The sequence below is a fragment of the Podarcis vaucheri genome (assembly GCF_965113315.1).
Source record: "Podarcis vaucheri genome assembly, chromosome: 5".
NCBI classification, from domain to species: domain Eukaryota; kingdom Metazoa; phylum Chordata; class Lepidosauria; order Squamata; family Lacertidae; genus Podarcis; species Podarcis vaucheri.
Window position 1 is genome coordinate 85,624,832 of NC_138763.1, and position 26,071 is coordinate 85,650,902.

The 26,071-nt window shown below is 45.2% G+C and overlaps 1 protein-coding gene across 15 annotated transcripts in view; it reads left to right on the forward strand.

The window, feature by feature from the left end:
- DLG5 (discs large MAGUK scaffold protein 5) overlaps positions 1-26,071 on the forward strand; it is a 114,620-nt gene that overhangs the window by 70,289 nt on the left and 18,260 nt on the right. For 6 of the 15 annotated variants that reach the window (XM_082225102.1, XM_082225110.1, XM_082225107.1 and 3 more), the window contains exons 10-26: positions 1,392-1,562; positions 2,377-2,509; positions 2,729-2,856; positions 7,200-7,375; positions 7,548-7,651; positions 8,641-8,733; positions 8,946-9,971; positions 13,450-13,588; positions 13,741-13,885; positions 14,556-14,677; positions 15,753-15,845; positions 16,857-17,025; positions 19,216-19,293; positions 19,988-20,150; positions 21,692-21,825; positions 22,556-22,720; positions 23,332-23,515. In XM_082225102.1, the coding sequence (XP_082081228.1) occupies positions 1,392-1,562; positions 2,377-2,509; positions 2,729-2,856; positions 7,200-7,375; positions 7,548-7,651; positions 8,641-8,733; positions 8,946-9,971; positions 13,450-13,588; positions 13,741-13,885; positions 14,556-14,677; positions 15,753-15,845; positions 16,857-17,025; positions 19,216-19,293; positions 19,988-20,150; positions 21,692-21,825; positions 22,556-22,720; positions 23,332-23,515 (3,223 nt within the window). The remainder of the gene's footprint in view (positions 1-1,391; positions 1,563-2,376; positions 2,510-2,728; positions 2,857-7,199; positions 7,376-7,547; positions 7,652-8,640; positions 8,734-8,945; positions 9,972-13,449; positions 13,589-13,740; positions 13,886-14,555; positions 14,678-15,752; positions 15,846-16,856; positions 17,026-19,215; positions 19,294-19,987; positions 20,151-21,691; positions 21,826-22,555; positions 22,721-23,331; positions 23,516-26,071) is intronic. The other 9 variants (XM_082225111.1, XM_082225112.1, XM_082225113.1 and 6 more) reach the window with 7 other exon arrangements.

Consider the following 26,071-nt stretch of genomic DNA (forward strand, 5'->3'; position numbering starts at 1 on the left):
TTTTCCATTTTGGAGGTGCTTCGCAAAACGAATCTCCTATGGGCTTGCTTCGCAAGACGAAAATGTCTTGCGAGTTCCTGCGGGTTTTTTTCCCTCCCCCCTCTTTTTCTAAGCCGCTAAGCCGCTTATCAGCTGATCCGATAAGCTGCTAATACCGCTAATCTGTCAATGGGCTTGCTTAGCAAGACGAAAAAACCGCTAGACGAAGAGAATCACAGAACGGATTCTTTTCTTCTTGCGAGGCACCACTGTAGTACAATTGCAATCTGAAAATAAGGGCCAAATTAGCTACTGTTGATTCATGTGTTCTCCATGCATGTGGACAACTGGGAGTGGTACGCAAGCCTTATATCAGAATATACCCTCTCTACAGCTTATCCCTCTGCAAGTATTCCAGATTAATAGTAATAAATTTGCATTTTTTAAAAATAGCTCATTTGGTAGAGCATGAGCCTCTCTCCCTCTCTCTCTCTCATTTTTATTATTTTTTTCTAATTTACATTTCAAAATATTCATTTAAACCACCTTAAGTCAATGTCTTCCCTTCTTCTCTTTCCATGGCTCATTTTGCATACCATACATCCCTGCATATTTTACATGAACTAAACCATTCATGAATCATTGTTACATTGCATCAAAGCTTATTTACACTGTTGAATTTATCTTAATGCTACCAGCGTTTTTAAATGAACACAATTTTCACCCATATATTCAGTAAACATTTTCCAGTCTTCTTTAAATGTATGTTCTTCTTGTTCTCTTATTCTGTATGTTAAATCTGCAAGCTGTGCATATTCCATCAGTTTAAGTTGCCATTCTTCTTAGTTTGGGACCTCGCTCGTTTTCCATTTTGGAGCTAGCAAAACACAGTCCGCAGTATTAGCATGCGTAAATAATATTTTTTAACACCTGGGAATATCCCTCTGAATTATCCCCAGCAAAAAGGACTCTGGTTTTTTTGGGAGAGGTACTTTTTAACATTTTTTTCCCAATTCATTATATGTCATTTCCCAATACTCTTTTACAAGTCCACGGTAGAGCACGAGACTCTTAATCTCAGGTTCATGGGTCTGAGCCCCACACTGGGCAAAAAGATTCCTGCATTTCAGAGGGTTGGACTAGATGACTCTCGTGGCCCCTTCCAACTACAGTTCTATGACTCAGTTAATTGCACTTGATATCTTCTTTCTAACCCACTGCCAACTGGGTGAAGGAGAAAAGAGTCTGAAGTGTTGGGAGTACAGGCTGCTTGTTCCAGTCCGGCACCTGCATCTAATTCGTTGTCTAGCACAAGGCTGTCTGGAAAACAACACCTTGGGTGCTGGTGATTTTTTTTTTAAAAAGTATCTCAATAGATTAACATTTCCTTTCAATTTTTCTCCATTTTGAAGGACTCTGTGTGATAACCTGAGGAGGGAAAGAGACAGAGCAGTGAGCGACCTGGCTGAGGCTCTTCGCAATCTGGATGATATGAGGAAGCAAAAGAACGACGCTGTGCGTGAATTGAAAGAGCTGAAGTGCGTTCCAGAAACCCCTTCAACGTGTAACTCTGACTTGATATTGTATGTTAAGTGTTTTCTTCCCTGAGCCCTTGGGGTAGGACAACCTAGAAGGCTGAAAAGAAAGTGTATGCATTTTTTCCCTCCCGCTTTAAAAAATGCTGTTTGGCAAACCTGAGGAGGTGTGTACCAGAATTATGTCACAAAATAATGTAGCCAGGCCTATAGCTAAGTAATCAGAGGGCAGGAGAGAGAGAGATGGGAGAAAACACTTGGTTGTATAATCAGGAGGGCAGTTGTACTTGCCTTTGGAACAGGTGGGCCGTGCTGACCATCTCCGCAGGTAGCCAGTCTCCTCCCAGGTGAGCCTTCCTGTAGCATCTGCAGTGGGGATAGAGCAGCCTCCATAACTGGTATAGTTTAGTGCCACTACCTGTGCATTTAAATACATTCACTTGTATTTCTGCCTGTCTCTGCCTGTCTGGGCTGTCTCTCTGCCAAGATGGCATCTGTGAAACACTGCAAACAGATCTCTCCCTTCTTCCAGCCCTGAAGGGCTAAAAGCCCTCTAAAGCTGGAAGAGTGAAGAAGGTGACTTGGTGCTGATGGCGGCAGCAGGTTTGGCAAGCAGAATGGGGTGCAGTGGATGCCCTCTTGAATAGCATTAATGTTCCAAGTACGCGTCGGTGTGATTTGTAACCGCTTTATGAAAGAGAAAGGATCCAGGTCTACATTTGCTGCTTCAGTCCCATTTGATGTAAGGTTTTGGAATGCAGACACAACCTCCACTGTCTGTAACAATATTTTTTTTTCTTACTGTATGCTGTTGATACCTGCTTTCCTTGCTTGAAGTACTCAGGTGTGTTTCTCCCCATAGAGAGAAGATGGAGAATCAGTTGGAAAAGGAAGCAAGGTTCCGGCAGTTGATGGCCCACAGCTCTCATGATTCAGCCATCGATACGGATTCTTTAGAGTGGGAAACAGAAGTAGTGGAGTTTGAGAAAGACAGGGTAAGACTGAGGTCCTGGTCAAATGTTACTCTCTCCTTTGTGTGTGAGAGAGAGTGTGCCATTTGTTGAAGCCTCTCTCTCATCCCCTATTCCCCCCCCCCCAAGAAAAAACAGGCACAGAAAACTGGAGGTACTATATAGTAAAAATAATTCAGTTACTTACACTCTGTATGTGTACAGAATCACTGCATATAACATATAGCATTTCATATCCATTAGGAAGATATGGATTTGAAAGCCCTTGGTTTTGACGTGGCCGAAGGTGTGAATGAACCATATCTTCCCGGAGACTGCGGGATATTTGTTACCAAAGTGGACAAAGGAAGCATTGCAGACGGTCGATTAAGGTAAAGAATCAGTAGTTTGTCGTTTAGTTGCCAGTGCTAATATATCTTGCATTACAAATATAATATATTGGTCCTGTGAGGACAAATTGGAGTGTCAGGGGAGGTGACTGTGGTTTCAGATAATGCTTTCAGACACTATGCATGCTGACGTGGAAATTGCAATCAACCTGTGGAGGTAGGGGCTGGGTGAATAGGATCCCTTTCAATCTGTAGGTTTCTACTGGGTTTGACAGTCTGCACAGGTCTACATTGACAGGGCATATGATTTTCTCTCCCCAGCCCAAAAATAGTGTTGGCAGCAAAGGAGAAGTGGTTGTCAGTATTCTGAAGGTTACTTCCCCGGTTATATTTTTGAAGAGCAGAGTACACCTTTTATGACCTGTAAAAGTCAATCGGCCCATACCCTGTTAGACTTGTGCCCACCATCTGTTAATACTACACCACACTTGGACCAGTGTGATCAGCAGAGTATGCACAGCTTCAACAGAGCATCAAGAGTTTTCCTGCTTACCAGTGGTCAGCCTTTTCTACCGTTCCCAGTTAAGAAAACTCCTTTCCCACTCAGTTCAGCTTCAAATGTAATATGTTTGTTGTCTCATGGTACAAGACAAACATAAGCACACCAGCTACATAAACTTTAATACAGGCACCCCCAAACTCTGCCCTCCAGCTGTTTTGGGACTACACCTGTTGGACTTCCTTCGCCAACCGAGTTTGCGCAGCAACTGGGGCGATGGAATAAAAACTTGCCCACAATATCTTTGCTTACTTTATTTTAAAATAATAATCAAACAGCTGCAACTCACCACTCTACACCAGCCAGTACCATACAAAGCGCATTTGGTCAACTTAAATACAGTTTTCAAAATCACATCACGTCCCTTGAGGGACAGCCAAATTTAAATAACAAATTGACACACGGCTGTGAGGCATTTGCGAGCTTTTTTGCGGAGAAGGTCTTGTCGCTCCGCCATGACCTCCCTGCCAATTTGGATACAATAAAGGAACTGGAGGCCCCTCGACTGTCCTCGGGTCCAGTATTGGACCACTTCGACCGGATATCCCCAGCCGATGTGGACAGACTCCTCCGAGCTGGAAAGCCCACCACCTGTCCTCTCGACCCGTGCCCGTCTTGGCTGATTAGAGCGTGTCCAGACGAGGTGCGGGCCCTCCTGGGGGATATCATCAATTTGTCCCTTGGCACGGGGACATTCCCAGGGGAACTGAAGGAGGCAGTGGTGCGCCCGCTCTTAAAGAAAACATCATTAGATCCTTTAGATCTATCCAATTACCGCCCGGTTTCGAATCTTCCGTTCCTGGGTAAGGTGATTGAGAGAGCGGTTGCTGAACAGCTTGGTGGGTTTCTGGATGAAACATTGGCTCTGGATCCATTCCAGTCCGGCTTCCGCGCTGGTCATGGGACCGAGACGGCTCTGGTCGCCCTAACAGATGACCTTCGTAGACAGCTGGATCGAGGCGGGTCGGGGCTGCTGATTCTTCTAGATCTATCAGCAGCTTTCGACATGGTCGATCACGAACTTTTGGACCACCGCCTTACCGACGTGGGGATCCAGGGCACAGTCCTTCAATGGCTGCGCTCGTTTCTCTCTGGTCGGGGACAGAGGGTGGCGCTTGGGGGGGAATTGTCATCACGCCACTCCTTGGTGTGTGGAGTACCTCAGGCCGCGATACTCTCCCCGATGCTTTTCAACATCTTTATGCGCCCCCTCGCCCAGCTTGTTCGGAGTTTTGGGCTGGGTTGTCATCAGTATGCCGATGACACCCAACTCTATCTGTTGATGGATGGCCATCCTGACTCGGCCCCAGACACACTGACCAGATGTTTGGAAGCTGTGGCTGGATGGTTACGTGGGAGCCGGTTGAAGTTAAATCCTTCGAAGACAGAGGTCCTGTGGCTGGGACGGGGCGATATGGGATTGGGGGGGCAACTCCCATCTCTTGCGGGGGTGCAATTAGTGCCAGCACCGTCCGTTAAGAGTTTGGGTGTAATCTTCGACACCTCCCTTTCCATGGAGGCGCAGATTGCAGCTACAACAAAGGCGGCATTTTTCCACCTCCGCCAAGCTAAGCAGTTGGCTTCTTACCTCTCTCGCCCTGACCTAGCCACGGTGATCCACGCGACGGTCACCTCCAGACTGGATTATTGTAACTCGCTCTACGTGGGGCTGCCCTTGAGACTGACCCAGAAACTCCAGCGGGTGCAGAATGCTGCAGCGAGACTCCTTACGAGGTCTTCGCTGCGAGATCACATTCATCCAGTGCTATACCAGCTGCACTGGCTCCCGGTGGAGTACAGGATCAGGTTTAAGGTGCTGGTTTTAACCTTTAAAGCCCTATATGGCCTAGGACCCTCGTACCTACGGGACCGCCTCTCCTGGTATGCCCCACAGAGAAACCTACGGTCTTCAAATAAAAACATCTTGAAGGTCCCAGGCCACAGAGAAGTTAGGCTGGCCTCAACTAGAGCCAGGGCTTTTTCGGCTGTGGCTCCGATCTGGTGGAACACTCTGTCACAAGAGACCAGGGCCCTGCGGGACTTGACATCCTTCCGCAGGGCCTGCAAGACAGAGCTGTTCCACCAGGCCTTTGGCCAGGGCACAGCCTGACTCCCTCCCTCGGCAATCTTCGCAGAGCTCTGGCCCAATGGTTGCTAGTGGCTTGAATTAATTAATTTTTATAATGAATGATTTTAGAATGTTGTTTATGTTGTACTTTTGTACCGTTTTATTGTTGTTAGCCGCCCTGAGCTCGGCTTCGGCTGGGGAGGGCGGGATATAAATAAAATTTATTATTATTATTATTATCACTGCATTCGGTGCAGCAGGTAAACTCCCCCCTGCTAGTTAGTTAAATTGTTAAGATACCTCAGGTGTGCTGTATTGTCAAGAGCTCACAGGTGTGCTGCCATGCAGGTTATATAATAATAATAATTAATAATAATAATTTATTATTTATACCATGCCCATCTGGCTGGCCACTCTTATACTTACAAACACACCTCTGAGTAGCACCATTGACCACATCAATATGAAGAAAAACTAACAACAGCTCCCATCATCCCTAGCTAACAGGACCAGTGGTCAGGGATGATGGGAATTGTAGTCCCAAAACAGCTGGAGGGCCGAGTTTAGGGGTGCCTGCTTTAAGAGATGCTGGTACATCATGAGCTAATCTACTATAATACAGTTCTTCTGGTCTTAGAAGTTAACATTGTGAAGATGCAAGTATACAGAGAGGTCCGCTAGCACTTCACCATGCTATACTGAACTATGCGGCATGTAACCTTCAGCTTCTCCGCTGATACCTTGCACAGAGCAAAACCTTTTCTCAGTTAATGCCTCACATTCCTGACAAGGCTGCTGAATGCAGCCTTGGCTTTATATCCGCCTCTGCATGGACACACGTTCCTTAGGGAAAGGGCAGGTGGATGACTCCAGGCATCTAGGCTTGGACTGTTTCTAAGCTACCCAAAGTGTCTGGTGTACTAATTCTAAACACAATCCCGACACAGTGGATGGGCTGCTCAAGACATCAGCTGTACCCCATAATCATCACAATTATAACAAATAAAGGCTTGACATATCTCGCTTTGTATGTCATGAGTCTATCTCATATATTGGTTTCACCTTTTAAGTTGAATTACTGAAATAAATGAACTTTTCCACGATATTCTAATTTTCTGAGTTTCTTTTTTTTAATTAATATTTTATTAAGTTTTATCAGTAGGAAAATTAAAAAAAATACAAAAACAGAAAAGTACAAAGTCAAAATACAAACATTAAGCATAAAAGAAGAAAAAGAAAAAAAACACATAAGGAAAAAATCAAAAACCCCTCTTTTTTTAACTCATCTTTAGTTGACTTATTTTCCTGACTTCCTCACGCCTCCCTTTTTTGTATCCCTTTTTTAAAATTGGTTCAGCAAATTCATATCCAATTTAGTTTAGTAATTTTCTGAGTTTCACCTGTAGCTAAGAGACTGATCTGTAAACCAGAAATTCTCCATCTGTGCAGCTTTTGGCAGAAATATTACTACTTCATGTGAGCTGTACCTAAATGCTGATTCAGAAAAAATTATGAGACATGTTCTCTCTGTCTGGTGAATGTGAAAGGTGCTGCAATCCTTAAGGAATCCTTAATTGATGTCATGACAAAAATAGAGCAATCACCAAACCGTTCTCCTGAAACCAAGAAACGAATTAAGATATTGATGTATCGTCTTGGTATTAGAAGTGTCTGCATTTCACTTGGCATAATCATTGCTTATAAGCACATGTAGGATAAATGGAAATTGATTTCCTTGCCTTTGCTCTAATTAATCAGAGTGAATGATTGGCTGCTGAAGATAAACGATGTGGATCTTACCAACAAGGATAAGAAGCAAGTAATAAAAGCGGTACTTAACGGCGGAGGAGTTATAAATATGGTTGTTCGCAGAAGGAAGTCCTTAGGAGGGAAAGTGATAACACCACTACACATAAATCTTGCTGGCCACAAAGGTAATTCCCTTATACTTTTTAAATTTCAGTGATGAGTTCTTGGTATTGTTTCACACATTCCCCAGTGAAATTTCTACACCGTCCTTCATTCAACTATCACAATATAAATACACAAAAATATATACCATAGTAACGAACAAAGTAACCTATACACCTATCTTCTCAATTTCAGATAGTGGAATTGGTCTAGAAAATGGAGTATTTGTTGCTACTGTAGTGCCTGGTAGCCCAGCTGCCAAAGAGGGATCCCTTGCAGTGGGAGATAGAATAATTGCCGTAAGTCACATTTTTAGTGTTTCTAAGTTCACATTTGAGAATTGAGGTATAGTATATAGAGATATCTGAACTGAGATTCAGATATTATGACAAACTACAGTTTATGCTAATAAAACCATGATTTGTGCTACCAAACATCCAGGCAATGCATGCTTTAAGAGTTACTAGTCTGTTTTAGAATTTCATCTGCTTAGCACTCCAGTCTATGAGACACAGTGGTTTTCACATCCCTACTTTGCATAAACCATGGTTTGCAAGACTTACTTCAAACTATGGTTTTGGGCTTTGGCTTGCTGTTTGCCAGCAAGCCATAGTTTGTCTATTAAGATATCACACCAAAACATAGTTAGATTCCTTGACCACGATTTTGTGTGCCAGTAAGAGACATACTATATGTTCCATGATATATCCAAGGCTTTGCAGAAATAAATCTGAGGGGCAGTCTAAAGTCAAGACTTTTAAAACTCGACGGTTGAACCTCATTTGTCAAATGTTCACAGTTTGTTTCTTTTCTGATGATGTAGTCTGACACAGATAATACTGGCTCCCTGAAAATCATGGCTTGTAGTTTGGGGCTCCAGCTTTGAATCCAGCGCTGTCCAAGTTTTCAGTCATTGTTACACAATGTTTCCATGGTTCCCAAGGTGACATACTTAGTTTAGGCTCTTATGCAAACACAAGACAAGAGAAGGGATGGAGTAATGCTCTTTAGAGGGAGTGGGAACATAAATCATCCAAGTCTAAGAACATAGAACAGCCTGAAGGCCCATGTAGTCCAGCATCCTGTTCTCACAGTGGTTATGCAGATACCGGTAAGAAACCCGTGTCTGATACCTAATTTGCAGTTTATAGGAGTTGAGCATAGTGAATACCACATGATGGTATTGCCTTGAGGCAGCCTGGCATTTATCTTTATTGAATGTCAGCCAGCCAAGGTGTTGACCCACTGCTAGCTTTTGCATGGTTGACATGCCATACTTTCATTGCAGATAAATGGCATTGCACTAGATAATAAATCACTGACTGAATGTGAAGCTTTGCTGCGAAACTGCAGGGAATCACTTACGCTTTCATTGATGAAGGTGAGTGTTGAAGGGGGTGGGAGGTAAAAGGGAGTAAAGGACACACCTTCCATTTTAAAACATGGGCTTACTTTCATCTACTGCGTAGCTGTTAAAAATACTGCCTAACAACCTGCAAATTATACCAGCAGGAAGAGGAGGGCAGAACATAACAAGATGCTTCAGTCTTAGCATTCTGCTGAGAGCATGTTCTTTTTTATTTCTCCACCTAGGTTTTTCCTCAGAGCTCAAGCTCATCTTGGAGTGGTCAAAACATATTTGAAAACCTCAAGGATTCAGAGAAAATATCAAACTGCAGGGTCCATTCATCGGAGGTGCAGGCTCAGAATAAAAGAAACTTAAAACACAACAGCTCAACCCAAACAGACATTTTCAATCCAGACATAATGGACACTAAGAAGGACCAGAATGATCAGGAGAGCAACTTGTACTGCGATCTCAAACCATTCTCCAACACAGTTTTGCACACAGACTCTCACCAGAGTGCAGTCCATGGGTGCCACAGTACCTCTGAACACAGCCTAGGCTCCTTTAGTCCAGATGTGTATGGGGAGCCAAGCTATGGCATTGTTGGTCTGGACAGCAGGAGACTGCCTTTTGAGCCCACAGTAGCAGACTGCATGGTGATTGAGAGTGTGTTGGACAAAGGGCATGGTGAGAAGCACAGCGGTGGCACTTGGCCAAAGATAATGGTCAACATTTCAGCTGCGGAAACAGAAAAATTCTCTGTGTACAAAAAGCCAAAACAACGGAAGTCCATCTTTGATCCAGACACTTTCAAGAGGCCTCTTACTCCTCCTAAGATGGACTACCTGTCTCCCAATCAGGTGTTGGGACATTCGCCCCAGCCCTCCAAAACGGAAGCCATTTCCACCCCTCCCACCCCTCCCAAGAGAAGCGATTCTATTAAGTTCAAACACAAACAGCAAGCAAGTTCCACCTCGGACTCCACCGCCATGACCAGCTCGCCACCATCCAGTCCTGCCACAGCTCAGCCTCCTGTGTCCATTGAACTCAAGCCAGACTGTGGTATTCATAAGGGGCGAGATAGACCTTCTGGACATTATTACAGGGAAGAGGGGGTCGACTCTGCACATTTGCCTTCAAGGAAATCCTATGAAGATGACATTGGTTTTCAAAGAATGGAAGAGCCCAAAGTTAAAAGGCCAAGGCCCAAGTCTGCTCCTGCCTTGAGACATAAACTAACCCCTGTGCCTATTCCTAATCCACCTCTTCAGGTAGATACCAGAATGTGAAGTGTGGGTCCTGGCACATACTTTCCAAAGAGATTTATTTGTGTTGTGTACCTTTTCTGCATCAAGGCAAAGAGCAAAAGAAAAGGGTTAATTGGTTGTCCTACGTGTATGCTTAAGATCCCGGAAATTGGAAGTTGAAATGAAGTAGAACGTTTGTGGGGCAGTTCCACACGTGGTAGTTGCCTTTACTAAGAAGCAGAACTCCATAATGCAGGAGTGGCCCATTAGCAACCTGTAGTCAAGATCCAACCCCAAGGCAGTTTACATTTGAGCCCTTGGCTGAACTTCCAGTTTGTAATCAAATTATGATAGATTAACTCACAGTTCCACTTGTAGGGTGGGATTCATCAAGCTGTAAAGAGAAGCTGTCCTCCATTTTGATATTATGTCTTGCATGTAAATATGAAATTGTATACAGTGGTACCCCGCAAGACGAATGCCTCGCTAAATGAAAAACCCGCAAGACGAAAGGGTTTTCCGATTTTTTAGAGCTTCGCAAGACGAATTTCCCTATGGGCTTGCTTCGCAAGACGAAAGCCCATAGGGAAATCTCCTGGGACAGCGGGGAAACGCAGCACACCTTCTCCTCTGTTCCCAGACCTGTCCTGAAGGCTTGTGGTGGGAGGTCCGGGAACAGAGGAGAAGGCGCGCAGCGCTTCTCCTCTGTTCCCGGGGCTTGCGGTGGGAGGAGGGTTTTTCCTCCCCACCGCCAATATTCAGAACAGCATTCTGAATGTTGGCGGTGGGGAGGAAAGCCCTCCTCCCACCGCAAGCCTTCAGGACAGGTCCGGGAACAGAGGGGAAGGCGCGCAGCGCTTCTCCTCTGTTCCCGGACCTGTTTTGAAGATTTGCGGTGGGAGGAAGGTTTTCCTCCCCACCGCCAACATTCAGAAGGCTGTTCTGAAGGCTGGCGGTGGGAAGAAAAGCCCTTCTCCCCCGCCAGCCTTCAGAAGAGTTCCCGGAGGGCTGCCTAGGCTGCGGATAGCAGCCTGCTGCCCCGCGCAAGGGGCGCTCTTTAGCAGAGCGCCCCTCGCGCGGGGCAGACATTCACAGCTTGGGGAGCCCTGCAGGACTTCCCCGCAGGGCTCTCCAAGCTGCGGATAGGCGCAGCAGGCTGCTATCCGCAGCTTGGAGAGCCCTGCGGGGAACTCCTTCTTCCCCCGCCAGCCTTCAGAAAAGGTCTGGGGACAGACTGTCCCCGGACCTGGTCTGAAGGCGGTTTCCCTAGGAACGCATTAATTGATTTTCAATGCATTCCTATGGGAAACCGTGCTTCGCAAGACGAAAAACTCGCAAGAAGAAAAAACTTGCGGAACGAATTAATTTCGTCTTGTGAGGCACCACTGTATGTTTGTATGCATTGAACTTCTCCACGACCCTTCCCCTCTGCAGGGATGTGGGACCAATTTGGATGGTCCGCCCCTGCCATTTAATGGATCCAAATGGTTTCCAGAGAGTGGTAGGGGATGTTTTATCCCATGTTGATGGCCTTTCAGCTGATTCCCTGGTGGCCCACCAGGGCTATCGACTGTCTGGCTCCAAAGTGCCCTCTCCAACTGCATGGAGCCCAGACAGCCCCATGGTTTTCTCTGGAGCTGAGGGCAATGAAAAAATAGTTGAGACGGCTAGAGTGCCGGTGGTGGAAAACTCACTCTGATCTGACCGGACACAGGTTAGAGCTCAACGCCGAGCCTACCAAGTGGTGATAGCGATGGTAAAGAGGACCTTCTTCACCGCCTCTATTGCATCTAAGGAAAACAGCAGAAAGAGACTCTTTCAGGTGGTTCACAATTTAACAGAACCACCTGTGCCATCGGTGCCCAGTAAGGACCCCAAGATCTCCTGCAATGATTTTGCAAAGTTTTTTTTGCAAAGAAAGTCGCTCAGATCCGGAAAGAGGTAGACTCCACCGTGGGAGCAGGGCTCGGGCGGGAGAGTGCTAGAGTCCTGTCTAGTCAAGTTGCATGGGATCAGTTTCAATCTGTTACCTCCGTGGATGTGGACAGGCTGCTTGGATGAGTGAAACTGGCCAGCTGTCTCTTTGATCCTTGCCCATCCTGGCTCCTAAAAGCTATGAGGGAGCCTTTCCAGGCCTGCTGAAAGAGGTGGTTATTAAACCGCTTCTTTAAAAAACATCTTTGGACCCGGCCAATATGGCCAACTATTGGCCAGTCTCAAATCTTCCATTCTTGGGCAAGGTGATTGAGCGGGTGGTTGCGGAACAACTCCAGGTATGCCTGGAGGATGCGGACCATTTGGATCCCTTCCAATCAGGATTCAGGCCTCACGATGGGACTGAAACTGCCTTGGTCGTGCTGGTCGATGATCTCCGGTGGGCTAGGGACAAAGGTGAAAGCATGTTTCCTAGTTCTGCTGGATCTCTCAGCGGCGTTTGATACCATCGACCACAACATCCTTCTGGACTGGCTAGAGGGGCTGAGAGCTGGGGGCACTGTTATACAGTGGTTCTGCTCCTTCCTCCTGGGCTGTGTTCAGAAAGTGGTATTGGGGGATGAGTGTTCCGACCCCTGGGCTCTCACTTGTGGGGTGCCTCAGGGTTCCGTCCTCTCTCCCATGCTTTTTAATATCTATATGAAGCTGCTGGGAGAGATCATCGGGGTTGGCGCTGGGTGTTCATCAGTTTGCAGATGATACCCAGCTCTACCTCTCTTTTAAATCAGAACCAGTGAGGGCGGCGAAGGTCCTATGTGAGTGCCTGGAGGCGGTTGGAGGATGGATGGCACTAACAGATTTAGGTTGAATCCCGACAAGACAGAAGTACTGTTTTGGGGGGACGGGGTGGGTGGGTATTGAAGGACTCCCAGGTTCTTAATGTGGTAACTGTGCCCCTGAAGGACCAGGTGCTCAGCCTGGGAGTCATTTTGGACTCACAGCTGTCCATGGAGGTGCAGGTCAATTCTGTGTCCAGGGCATCTGTCTACCAGCTCCATCTGGTAAGCAGGCTGAGACCCTACCTGCCCGCAGACTGTCATTAATGGTCACTAACAGACTTACCATACCCATTAGTGAATCACCCATCCCCCCCAATTATATATAAGGGTCTGATGACTTCTGTTTCAGTGTACCTGAAGAAGTGTGCATGCACACAAAAGCTTATACCTAAAACTATTCAGTTGGTCTCTAAGGTGCTACATTTAAAAAAAAAGGATTCTTTTAAAGACTTTATTAGATCATATAACTTTCTTGAAGACTTGATTCTTTTAAGGGAGTTTTTAGGTTTTTAAGAAGAGTCTTTTTAACTTCTCTTTTTAAAGAATTGTTTTAATTTATTTTGACTACAGCAGACCAACACGGCTACCTACTTGAATCTCAGGGAACTGTAAGATATCTTTTGTGCAGCAAAATATGCTGGGCTAGATGTTGGTCATCCCTGCCATGCTGGATACCAGAATAATGACTTTGAGTTGAAAGTGTGTGTGATACTGAACTTTCCCCACAGGTACAAAAATATACTCCAGCAAGTGAAGAGCATCTTTCTTCTGAGCTGCAAGAGTGGCCAATGTATTCACCAAAACAGTCTGGTAGGCACAGTGATGGGTTTGTGCCTACCTCTTTATACCCTGGAAGCCTGTCATCAGGTTAGTTACAACATCAGAACTGTGTTTTGATTTGAAATTTTGAATCCTTGGTAAGCAGAGGCGCTATCATTTATGCTGTTACGGGATGCATTTTTTCTTGTTGTTGAATGAACCTTCAGCACTTAATTAATGTATTGTTCCACAACCTATAGGTACGGTACCACGAAACATTGCACCATGTCCTGCAGTAACAGCTGTTATGAGAAATCCTGTTTACACTGCTTGGAGCCATAGAGTTAACACCAGCAATTGCCCTTCTATTGCCAGCCAATATTGTTATCAGCATATGCATCCCAGGTATGTAAAAAAAAGGAAAAAGGAAAAAAAGAAGCTTGCTGGATCTGACTGAAAGTCTAGCCTTTTTTTCTGTTCTGCTTTCAGCTGTGTTTGAGCACAATTCAAAGTGTTGGTGCTGACCTTTAAAGCCCTAAACAGCCTCGGCCCAGTATACCTGAAGGAGCGTCTCCACCCCCAGCTTAAGGTCCAGCTCCGAGGGCCTTCTGGCGGTTCCCTCCCTGCAAGAAGTGAGGTTACAGGGAACCAGGAATAGGGCCTTCTTGGTAGTGGTGCCCGCTCTATGGAACGCCCTCCCATTAGATGTCAAGGAAATAAACTATCTGACTTTTAGAAGAAATCTGAAGGCAACTCTGTATCAGGAAGTTTTTAATGTTTGATCTTTTATCATGTTTTAAATATTCTGTTGGGAGTCGCCCACAGTAGCTGGGGAAACCCAACCAGATAGACAGGGTATAAATAATAAATTACTATTATTATTATATCCAACCAAATGGTACATGAAGGCCACCATTTTGTTTCCATTTATTTCCCCACAAGCAAATTGGTGAATCGTCTCCATTCTGCTGTTGTGTTCTGATCACTTTCATATGTCAGGATTGTGTCTTAACCACATATAGTGGGTGATTGGTGATTCTGAACCAGTAACACCCAGCTTTTCTATGTGTTGTAGTGCTCAACACCAGGGCCGTCTGAGTTTGGACCTGAGTCACAAGCACTCTAGTGAGTGTTCTGACAACTCACGCACAAGGTCATCGCATGGTTCAAATTCACTGCCTTCTAGCGCAAGACTTGGTAAGTGGCATTTCGGATTGGGCAATGCAGGCCATTTCTTTCCTTCCTAAGTCTGTGCAATTGAGGAAAAAATATTCAGCTTTCTCTCTAGCTGTTGCTGCAAGATCCAGACTCTGTTCTCTGTCTTTGGCCACTCAGAGACATCCCATTAAAACTTCCAGGAATGCTGCTGCAGTGCTGCCATGTAGATTTCTAGAATTATTCCATGTTAGTTCATGTACCAGTCTCCTATGAGACACAGGAGTGAATCATTGGGTTTGTGCAGCCCTTGTAAGGTCTGTGTCGGGCCCCATGCACTGCCCATGTCATATTACAAGCCCACTGCACATGATTCCTTGTCTAAATTACAAAAGCTAGAACAGAGCAACGTCTCTTTAATTGTGCTTGAGGGAGTTGGAGATTACTTTCTTTGGTTTGTCCCAATTGCATTCTTCATACTGAGAAAGAAGTGAGCCTCCATAGGCCCTTGCAGAATGAGTGGTGTGTGTTTGTAGCTAAAGACAGCAGTTTCTCGATAATACAGGGGTGGGAAGGGTCCTGTTTTTAAGAACAAAAAGGCTGTAAGGCAGGCATAGACAAATTCAGCCCTCCAGATGGTTTGGGACTACAACTCGCATCATTCCTGACCACTGGTCCTGTTAGCTAGGGATGATCGGAGTTGTAGTCCCAAAACATCTGGAGGGCTGAGTTTGCCTATGCCTGTATGCAGAACCCTTTCTTCAAATGTTTTTTTTCCAGCTGAGCACAGTTCCAATATCTGAGCTCAGCTGAGGAGGAAAGTATTTGGGAGAAGGATAGCAGGGAGGGGACAATGGTGCCCCATTCCTTACCCATACATTCCTTTTGGTTTTGTATTTTTTTGAAAAAAGATGTCCCCCATGTGACTGATATATCTCCATTTAACTACCAGAGGATGTAGTTAAGATTTTTCTCTTAAATAATAAAGCTTGTTCCAGAGGACCACTTTATATTGCTACAGCAGAAATCTTGCAGATCTCTTGTGGAATTCAGGGCCTAAAGGAGTTTATCTCCTCTTTCTTCTTAATCTTGACTCTTTTTCCTTTTTCCTTTAAAGTAGGTTCTTCCAGCAACTTGCAATATAGGACAGAACGAATAAAAATACCATGGACGCCAAGGTACCCGAGGTCCGTCATTGGCTCTGATAGGGGTAATTTATTTATTTATTTATTTATATCATTTCTTTCTTGGGAATTACTGCATGAATGAAGAGTTCTGCGTTCCAACTAGTAGATTTTTGCCAGTGTTTAGAACAGGGAACCCACCCACCTTTGGTGGGCCCCCCGGGGTCACATTTAGAAATCTAAGAAACTGGCATGGGTACCACAACATAGCCATTTTGTAGAAGAAAAACACAGTAATGGGATGAGAAAATCCTCCTCCCCGAAGCACCAGGTAAAACACCCATGCACGCTCCTTTCACAAATACAACACAGGCGTAAAGAGAGGCGACCCCCAAATTAAAAAAACAAAACAAACAAGACCCTGATTTATTTATTTTTTAATTGAGAGGGTTAGGAAGGGGGGCTCAAGGGGGAGTTTGAGGTTACCATGGTGAACATTGGGCAATCCAAGTTTTGAGCAAGGACATGACTCCCATCCCATATTTCTAGTGCATGCATATTAAAAATGTTCTTTCTACCCCCTCAACCTCTCAGTGTTAGTATGAAAACCCCCCAAAAAATTCATTAGAGCATTTATTATTTTATTTTTAATTTATTTATTTGGTTTTTCCGATTATAATTTTACACATATCCAACATACAACATAGAAACAAGATTTCAGAGAATCTCCTGGACTTCCCTCCTCCCCTTTGTGGGTTCTATTGTTAATCGTTTCCTCCTGCATCTTTTATGATAATCCAAATCTTTTACCTCTCCATTGTGCCCAAATTCACCTTTAAACTACAAGTGGTATTCCAATCCTATTAACTGTTTACAATGGTATTTAAGATAAGTTATAAATTTTCCCCATTTCCCATCATATCCTAGTGGTGGAGTAGTCTTTAAATAGTGCACATAATTCAACATTATGTGTTGTTCTTCTTGGAAGCCCACTATTAAAAACACTTGGAAGCCAATGTAAAGTAACGGTGTGACTTCCCCGATAACTTTTGCAACGCATCCAACTGCCATGGCTGCTCCTGTGCTGTTCTATACAGGTTCACTGTCTCATTCCGAATGTAGCAGCCCCAGCCTGGTAACCCCACCGCAGTCGCCGCTTAACCTGGAGACCTCATCCTTCGCCAGTAGCCAGTCACAGAACTCGCTTTCCACCCTGCCCAGGATCTCGGTGAGCCCAGTATCTGTAGGGCAACGTCGAAAAGACAAGTAAGTTATTCTGTAAATGTCTTAGGCAGGGCTAGTTAAAATAGTGGTTAAATGTGTAAATGGGGGGGGGGGATAGCTAGAGAAAGGGGGGAAATGTGCTAAGAGCAGAAACTACAGCCTTCAGATCAGTAGCCTTCAGCCCTTTCTCAGTCTGGGACTTGTCTTTAACCCCAATCTGCAAAATTTGACTGATTGTCCCCCACCCCACCCCATCCCGGTCCCTACTACCTATGCTACCTTTCTGCTCCTCTCTTCATGTCCCCTGGCTGTCCTTGTGCCCACAAACTTTCTGCTTTGCATTCTTTTTTCTTAAAAAATGGAGAAAAGCGGCAAAGGTGTGGGTTGGACCCCTGGTGCAGCCCACATTAGGGTGGCCCAGTTGTTGAGGACCAATGTTGCAGAGAGCAGTCCCTCCCAGAAAAGTTACAGGTGCCAGATCACAGAGATGCCCCCCTTCTGGCAGCAAACACAACAAGGAATGCGTTAACAGCTTACATGGGTTTGCTTCATGATTGCTCTTGGATTGACTGTTCCATTTTGGAGATCTTTTCACTTAACAGCACATGGCCAGTATGATGAGCCAAGGCATGCACCTAAATGGAAAGAAGAGAGAGAATTACATACGTCTAAATGAAGACATATGTGTGTGCGATCTTTAATTCTTGAAGGGTTGAACAGCATGTGAAGAGGCTTCACTCTTGCGCTGTAGAAAAGAAAGGACCGCGACCAGGGCATTCCTGACTTTATTGCGGTCAAAGAAAGGGTGACTAGTGATCCATGCATAATCCATTGCAAATAAAGCAATTTCTGGGTAGCAGAAGGGTGAAAGGTAGTAGTACAATCTGAACCGTGATGACACCCCTTTCTGTGACACATGAAACAGAAAGGTCTGGCAACTCTGATCTGCCCCATCTTTTCTGCTTGAGGGATAAGTATGATAAGATGTTAGTGTTGTGCTGCGTATTACCCCCCCTCCAATTCTGTACTTAAGGTTAAGCAGGTGCTATGTAAACTCATGGCAGTTTCACAAACTCCCAAAGGAGCTGACTGCATCTGAGCAAAGCTTTTCCAGGGAATATGAAAGATTCTTACAAAAAGATTCATGACAAAATTCGGAATCACAGAGACTCGCCTGTCATCACACTGAGCAAAGGCAGTGGTGTCCCTTTCTATGCATGACCAAATCTGTGAAGCTCCCGTTCAAAGCATTGAAAGGTGCATGGAGGGACAGAAGTAGCTTACAGATTGGTGGATTTTTGGAGCATATTCATTAATGTGTGAATGGGTTGGCTGGTGGTCTTCCCCAGCTCCTCAACCCCCCCAATAATATTGGAGGAAGGTGCCATATATACCAAGGGCTGGGTCGTACATGAGGCTAGAGCGCTTGGGGCTGCCATTGGACTCTCAGGCCAACTGACTGTAGCAGAGGCTTCTATCTCCAGTCATAAGATGATGATGATGATGATGATGATTCACTACAGCCCTGTCTGCTACTCTCACAAAAACAATACTTTGGAAATAATGTTTATAAAGCACACCCCTCTTTTTTCATTTTGTTTTCTCAAAAAGCACCTATGCAAAGACTGTTTTGCCCAGAAACTAGGCCAGGTCTGGCTTCTCTGGCGTGGGCAGCTCATGCATGTGTTTAATAGAAATGTATCGTGTACTCTATTCACTGTGTTTATTCTTCGTACAAGAGTACCCACAAGAGTACAAGTGCCTTAGAGCGGATATCAAGAGTCTGTGGTTAATCTTGCACCTTGGGGAAAGGGGGGAATTGGAGTAAAAAGCCAAACAATTTGCTGGAAGCTGTCACCCAACCACTCACTGAGCAGATACTTCCCTGTGCAAACAGCAAGATGGCTGAGAAAGCTGTGGCTTCCGTCCCTACCAATAGTGGAAGTTTAGCCCAGGGTTTTGCATGCCTGAAACTACCCAGAGTCAAGAGGTTGGGGGCCTTGGTGCCATATGCAGGTGAATGGTGCATGCATCGCAGCCGCTAGGAGTTGTCAGTCAAACAGTTGACACAAACCAGGGTAGAGCTGCGTTTGGTAGGAAATTGGTACCAAGGCTTGACTTGCACTTTTCATGGGGCTTGATTTCTGGTCTCAATTTAGTCTCTGTTGTTACTATCTCTCTTTCTAAGTGTTTCTTCTTCTCTTCCTTTCTGCACCCCTCTGCATCTTTCAGATATTTGTTCCGTAATAGGTCTTTTCTGAGAATCCCTGTGGCTCCTAGGCCAAGGTTCTGTTCACTAAGGAGTTTGAGGTTGGCTTGATATAAAGGTTGTCCTTCTCAAGCAGTATTTGCGCACCTTCCCTGTGCTATTTACATGTTTGGATAATTCCCCCCAAAGGAAAAATTGCATGGTAATTGCAATCCTACCATGCAAGCTGCCATTTTTAATGGCTTGACCATTTTTAATGGTTTGATTTTTTTACAGCTGCTTAATTTTCATTGACTAATGTTGTGTTCCCTGCATACAAATATTAAATATTGGTATTGTGCTTTCCTTGCTCTTGCCTTACCATGTTATATTTGTGTTTGTTGCCTCTTAAGGATCTCACATTTCTTTGTAAATTGGCGTAAGGCTTCCTTCTAAAACATTTTCTAAAATGCATATTATATATGTTCGCTTACCTATATATAATATGGATAAAGGTGTGTTTTGTTTCAAACTCATCATTTAATTTCTACTTCTTGTGTTTTAATTTTCTTCCCTCCCTTTTTGTTCTTCTCTCTAAATGCATTTAAAATGTTCGTTTTAATTGATTTGGCCACCATACATTGCATGATGGTGTTAAGGCAATGCTGCTTCTTGCAGCATTTCTGTTTTTAAGATGGTCTTCTGCTTTTAAGGGTTAGGGTGGGAATGAGTAGTGCATGTTTTTTGCGTAATTCGTTCCATTTTGTTTGGGGTGTCCATGGTTTGATGGTTCCTCCTTCTCATTTCCTCCCAAAGGCCTTATATGGAAGAACCGCGGCATGTCAAAGTCCAGAAGGGCTCAGAGCCACTAGGAATCTCCATCGTATGTGGTGAAAATGGTGGGATCTTTGTCTCTAAAGTGACTGGTGGCAGCATCGCCCATCAGGCTGGCCTTGAATATGGTGACCAGTTACTGGAGGTAAAAGTTTTCTGACCAATGCTGCTATTTTTACACCAGGGGCAGCTTGCTCCAAATGGTTTAGATGCCGGCATTTACAAATTGCCAATTTTATTTGCGGATCAACTTGCTTTCATAAACAGAATGGATATCACAATGTACTTAGTGTGTTGCTATTTCTACAGTAGCCTGAAATTGCCACCTACAAACACAGGAAATGAACCAAACAGGGATTTGGGTCTGTATCGCCCATTGGAGGAGCAGCAACCTGCTCTGGGTCCCCAATGAGTATTCCTGCATGTTAACACACATTTAGAAATATGCGTTGCCACATTCACACATTGCACTTTTGAATTAAGCTGTAATGTGAGAATTCTAAAAGATGGGGTGGGAGCTTCTTTTGACTTACCCCCTTGCTAAGTTGTTTGGCATGTTTACAATCAAATTTCACAACATTGCTGTCTTGGATGCCTAAAAGAAGAGCATGGGGGTCCCACAAAGTTGTTACTCATATTGGCGTAATCCAATAGGAGGAAACAAAGCCAGTCAAATTGTCATCAGTAGTGCTCATCCTCTTTCACTCACCTATTCAGCTTCCAAATGTATGATTTTCATTGCTGGCTACTGGATCAAACTTTTCGGCCTGGACAAATGTTCAAAGAGCACCTATTTGGATCAGAGGGATTGCCCACAAGGCTTGTGTTTCCACGCACCCTTGAATTTACTTAAAATTTAAACGTTAATTAGTCTTTGGTATCCCACCAGCCTCAGAAAAATGTTAATCAAATTTGAAATGCATTTACTTCATTGTATGTGTGTTTAAAATGTTTCTTATGTAAAAAGCTGGCTTTTTATTTTAAAAAAATACTATATAGGAAAAGCTTTCTGTACTTAAGTAGGTTAGTAAGTTATCTACTTAGGGACGCGGGTGGCGCTGTGGACTAAAGCCTCAGCGCCCAGGGCTTGCCGATCGAAAGGTCGGCGGTTCGAATCCCCGCGGCGGGGTGCGCTCCCGCTGCTCGGTCCCAGCGCCTGCCAACCTAGCAGTTCGAAAGCACCCCCGGGGGCAAGTAGATAAATAGGTACCGCTTACCAGCGGGAAGGTAAACGGCGTTCCGTGTGCGGCTCTGGCTCGCCAGAGCAGCGTTGTCACGCTGGCCACGTGACCCGGAAGTGTCTCCGGACAGCGCTGGCCCCCGGCCAATAGATGTGAGATGGGCGCACAAACCCCAGAGTCTGTCAAGACTGGCCCGTTCGGGCAGGGGTACCTTTACCTTTACCTTAAGTTATCTACTTACAGAGCAGTCAGGTCAAATTGTCAAGATTTTATGATGCCATTGATTTTTTCTTCAAAGTGGTAATTAAATAATATAGAATCAATAATGGCATTCCTATCCACCCTCACTTGAACTCGACAAATATCTTGCGCTACAGATCCAATAAATTGGGGGGGGGGTCAAATTTCAAAAAGCAATATGAAGTTAAATGGGGAAATTTATACTTATTTCATCAGCAGGAATGTGCTGCTGAATTCATGTGTCTTCCTCCTTCTCCTCCCACAGTTTAATGGAATAAATCTGCGGAATGCTACAGAACAGCAAGCGCGGCTCATCATCGGACAGCAGTGTGACACCATAACTATTCTAGCACAATACAACCTACACATGTTCCAACTTGGCAATCACTCACGATCAAGGTAAGATTGGTTAGCCCTTATCCAGTATGGCCTACGCCTGGCCTCGGATCAGGCATCTGGAGGCTGGCAGATAGCTGTAATTGTTAAGCTTCCTTAGTTGTGGTTTGCTAGGATGTTTGAATTGAACCACTGTGAAATACATATTCTCCCTGAGGACGACTGGTGGGAAGAGTGCATATTGTTTTCCATGTCCACAACCCCAGGCTGAACCTCCTTATTGGGTGTCGAAACCAAGAGCCAATCACAACACTTGTCTGAAGCAGTGAAAGGGTGTGCGGGGGGACGGGATTCTTGACAGCAAATTTATATGTTACACAGGAAGTACATGTATTTTTAGGTACCTCTCACCTGTTTTGGAATCCAGTTCACAGGAGCAGCACCCAGTACATTCTACAGAGCTGCTGCCATCTACACCAACCAACCCTTCCTAGTCCAGGCTACTGCAGTTGTGCCTTGCTCACTCTGGGACCGGCTGCTTTTGTCTGCTGGGGGAGAACAGCTGATCCCAGAATAATCAAGATGCCAGTCACTTCAGCTGCTAGCCAGGACCAGGATAGATCTATATTCTATAGGCAGCAGGGGCAGTCATCCTTAAGCTTTTGGAGCAGGTTGTGGATGAAAATCTAAGCACGCATTTAAATATCTAAATATCTGAAATTGTTTAGATATAATGCAGTTGATCAGCTTTTAATTTTTGTGGTATTCTTCTTTTTCCTTCTGCTAACTTGAGCTCCCGGCTAGAACCCGTGAGCAGCCATTCCACTCCACAAGGCAGCGGAGCTGCAACCCCTGACAGCCATTCCATAATCGATACTGTGAGCGAACAGGATGAAGGGACCATGACGCCTCCATCCAAGCAGACCACCCCAACCACCAGTCCCCGCAATTCAATCAGGTAACCTGCTTCCTCATTTCACTTCATGAAGATTCTCTCTTTCTCTTTCTCTGCATCTTTGGGGTTGGGCAGCTGTTCTGTCTTCTAGACTTACTCAAGGGGAGTAGGGTTGAAAGCTGAGTGCCAAATTTGAAAGCAAGGGCTCCACTTCTACAAGGAGCTTGGTCCTCACATTGCCCTTCTCCGGGGCCAAGCAATTCAGCACGAGGGAGTGGGAGTTCCCAAGAGGAACACTGATCCATGGTGGCAGTGCTATTCTTCTAGAAAAACAGGTGCTGGAACTCACCATGAATGCCTCCCTTATTCTTTTATAATGGCAACGGTGCTCACCTGAGAGGTGCTGGTACTGAGTTCTGGCAAGTTCTGGCTGGGGGGAAAAGCCCTGCATGGTGGAAAGGAATCGATTCCTTCCTGCCAAATAATGCCACAGAGAACTCAAATTGGGGCAGCTGGGACATCTTTGGGGCCTCTCTTGCTGAGAGCTGAGAGATAGCAAGGGAACGGGGGTTAAGGACTGGCTGGAGCTGAGGGTTTGGAGGAGCAGTGTCTGATGAGGATCAGCTTGTCAAACAGGCCTTGGGTGTCTTCTTTTTTTCTCTTGCCATTGAAAGGAATTCTGTAGACACCAGCAAGAGGACACCTGAACCTAGAACAGTTACCATTAAGAAGTCCCAAGTGGAACTTGGAATCCAGATCTGTGGTGGAAACCTACATGGTATTTTTGTGTCCGATGTAGAAGATGACAGCCCTGCCAAAGGACCTGATGGGCTGGTGCTTGGAGACATGATACTTGAGGTAAGCAGTAGATATAAAAGGAAGGTGGTTGGTGGTTCAAACACTTGCAGAATCTGTGGATGCAAAAACACATCCATAGTTTCCCCCATGAAAGGAAAAGCAGCTTGGGTTTTTTGTTTTTAGTGGACAAAAAAGGTTAGCATGGAAAGGCTACCCTTGTTTTCTTCCTCTTCTCATGCACCCACATGCCACCGCCACTCCAGCTGATCCTTCATTTTTGATTCCAGGATGCTGCTAGTGCTTTTGAAGAGGAAAAATAAAATACCATAAGGAAAAATAATCGTACAACTACGATCGTACAACTGCTGCAGGGCAGCAGCTGAAGAAGGGGCAAAAGAGTTTTCTTGTGTGTGTGTTTCTTTGTGGCTGATTAGCTGCTCTCCCTGTGCAAAGGTCAGAGGGGGCAGGGTTTCTGTTGAGTCAGGTGATTAGCTGTGGGAGGATCATTTGATCCATCTTTCAGATTTAGGGGAGCTAGTCTCAAACGTTTGTTGGGGGAGACCTAGGGGTTTTTTTTGGGGGGGGGGTTATTTCTCCTGTCTTCACGCTTTTTAAGATGGAGGACCACTGTAGCCACCCCCAACGACACGTTTTCAAGATGGAGGGTGAGGGAACAGCTGCAGTCGCCTGCGGTTCCTGCGCAATGTTTGCCATCTTGCCAAAGGTTGCAGGCAGCTTTACCTGCAGCAATTGTATGTTGATTGCCCTCTTAGAAGACAAAGTCCAGCAACTGGAGGAACGTGTAGCTACGCTCCAAAGAATTAGAGAGCTGGAGCTCTTCTTGGAAGCAACAGAGAACACCCTCTTCACCAAGGAGGAGACAGGGGACTCCCCTGAGAAGGAGGCTAGTTCACCAACACAGGTGCCAGATATATGGAGAAACGTGACTCAAAGAAGTAGGAGGCCCAGGGTTCACTCTGATTGTTTAGAAATACACAATCGCTTTGAAGTCCTCTCCCCTAGCATGGAAGACGAAGAACAGACTCCATTTGAGGATCTCTCCCTCATTACAGTCGATCAGGTATATGAAGACGAGCAGCAAAGTCAGTCCTCAGGGAATGTGCAGGCGACCTTGGAATGGACAGCTCACAGAAGAACCCCGACCAAACCTAAGAGGAGGCATGTAGTGGTGATAGGGGATTCCCTACTGAGGGGAACAGAAGCAGTGATCTGTGGGCCTGACAAGATGTCTCGGGAGGTGTGCTGTCTCCCTGGGGCTAAGATCCAAGATGTAACTGAACGACTGCAAGGAGTCATGAAACCCACTGACAAATACCCCTTCCTCTTGGTTCATGTGGGAACCAATGACACTGCAAGCAGTAGCCTCCAGAAGATCAAAAGAGACTACGAGGCTCTGGGCAGGAAATTGAAGCAATTAAATGCACGAATCGTCATCTCATCTGTCCTCCCAGTTGAACGACGTGGCCCAGGAAGAGAGGGGAAAATAGTGGAAGTGAACAGCTGGCTTCGCAAATGGTGTAAACAGGAACGGTTTGGATTCTTAGATCACGGAATGCAGTTTCTTGAAGATGGACTTCTGGCAAGCAATGGGCTGCACCTCACAACGGTTGGGAGGAATGTTTTTGCCAAAAATCTCAGAAACCTCATCAGGAGGGCTTTAAACTGACTAATGTGGGGGAGGGAGACAGTGCTTCTGAAGGCAGGAGTCTATCAATTGATGAAGACTCGAAATGTCATAGACCAAATGGAGCAAACAGCACGCAGACTTAGTGGTGGGAGGAAAAAATCCTTAAATAAGAGACACGGGGGAATGATTAATGGACTTCAATGTCTGTACACTAATGCGCAAAGCATGGGTGTAAAATAAACAAGATGAGCTTGAGCTCTTGGTATAGCAAACTAAATATGACATCACTGAAACCTGGTGGGATAAGTCCCACGATTGGAATGTAATAATGGAGGGATACAATCTATTTCAGAGAAACAGACCAGACAAGAAAGGAGGAGGAGTGGCGTTGTATGTCAGGGATGTGTATACCTGTGAAGAGATCCAAGATTTAGAACCTCAAAGCCAAAGTGAGAGCATTTGGGTCAAAATTAAGGGAGAGAAGAATAACAGAGACCTCATTGTGGGAGTTTACTATAGATCCCCAAGCCAAACGGAGGACATAGATGATGCCTTCCTGGAACAGATGGCCAAGCATGCAAAAGGAAGGGAGATAGTAGTAATGGGGGACTTCAATTACCCGGATATTTGTTGGATGTCAAACTCAGCCAAGAGCATAAGGTCAAACAGATTCCTCACTGGCCTTGCAGACAACTTCATTGTCCAGAAAGTGGGAGAAGCAACAAGAGGAACAGCCATTTTAGATCTGGTCCTAACCAATGTTGATGACCTGGTTAGTGGGGTAGAAGTGGAAGGATCATTAGGCGCGAGTGATCATGCTCTTCTGAAGTTTACTATACAGCGAAAAGGAGCAGCCAAGCATACTAGGACTCAATTTCTTGACTTTAAGGAAGCCGACTTCATAAAACTTAGGGAAGTGCTGGGTGAGAACCCATGGACAGTAATACTAAAAGGAAAGGGAGTTCATG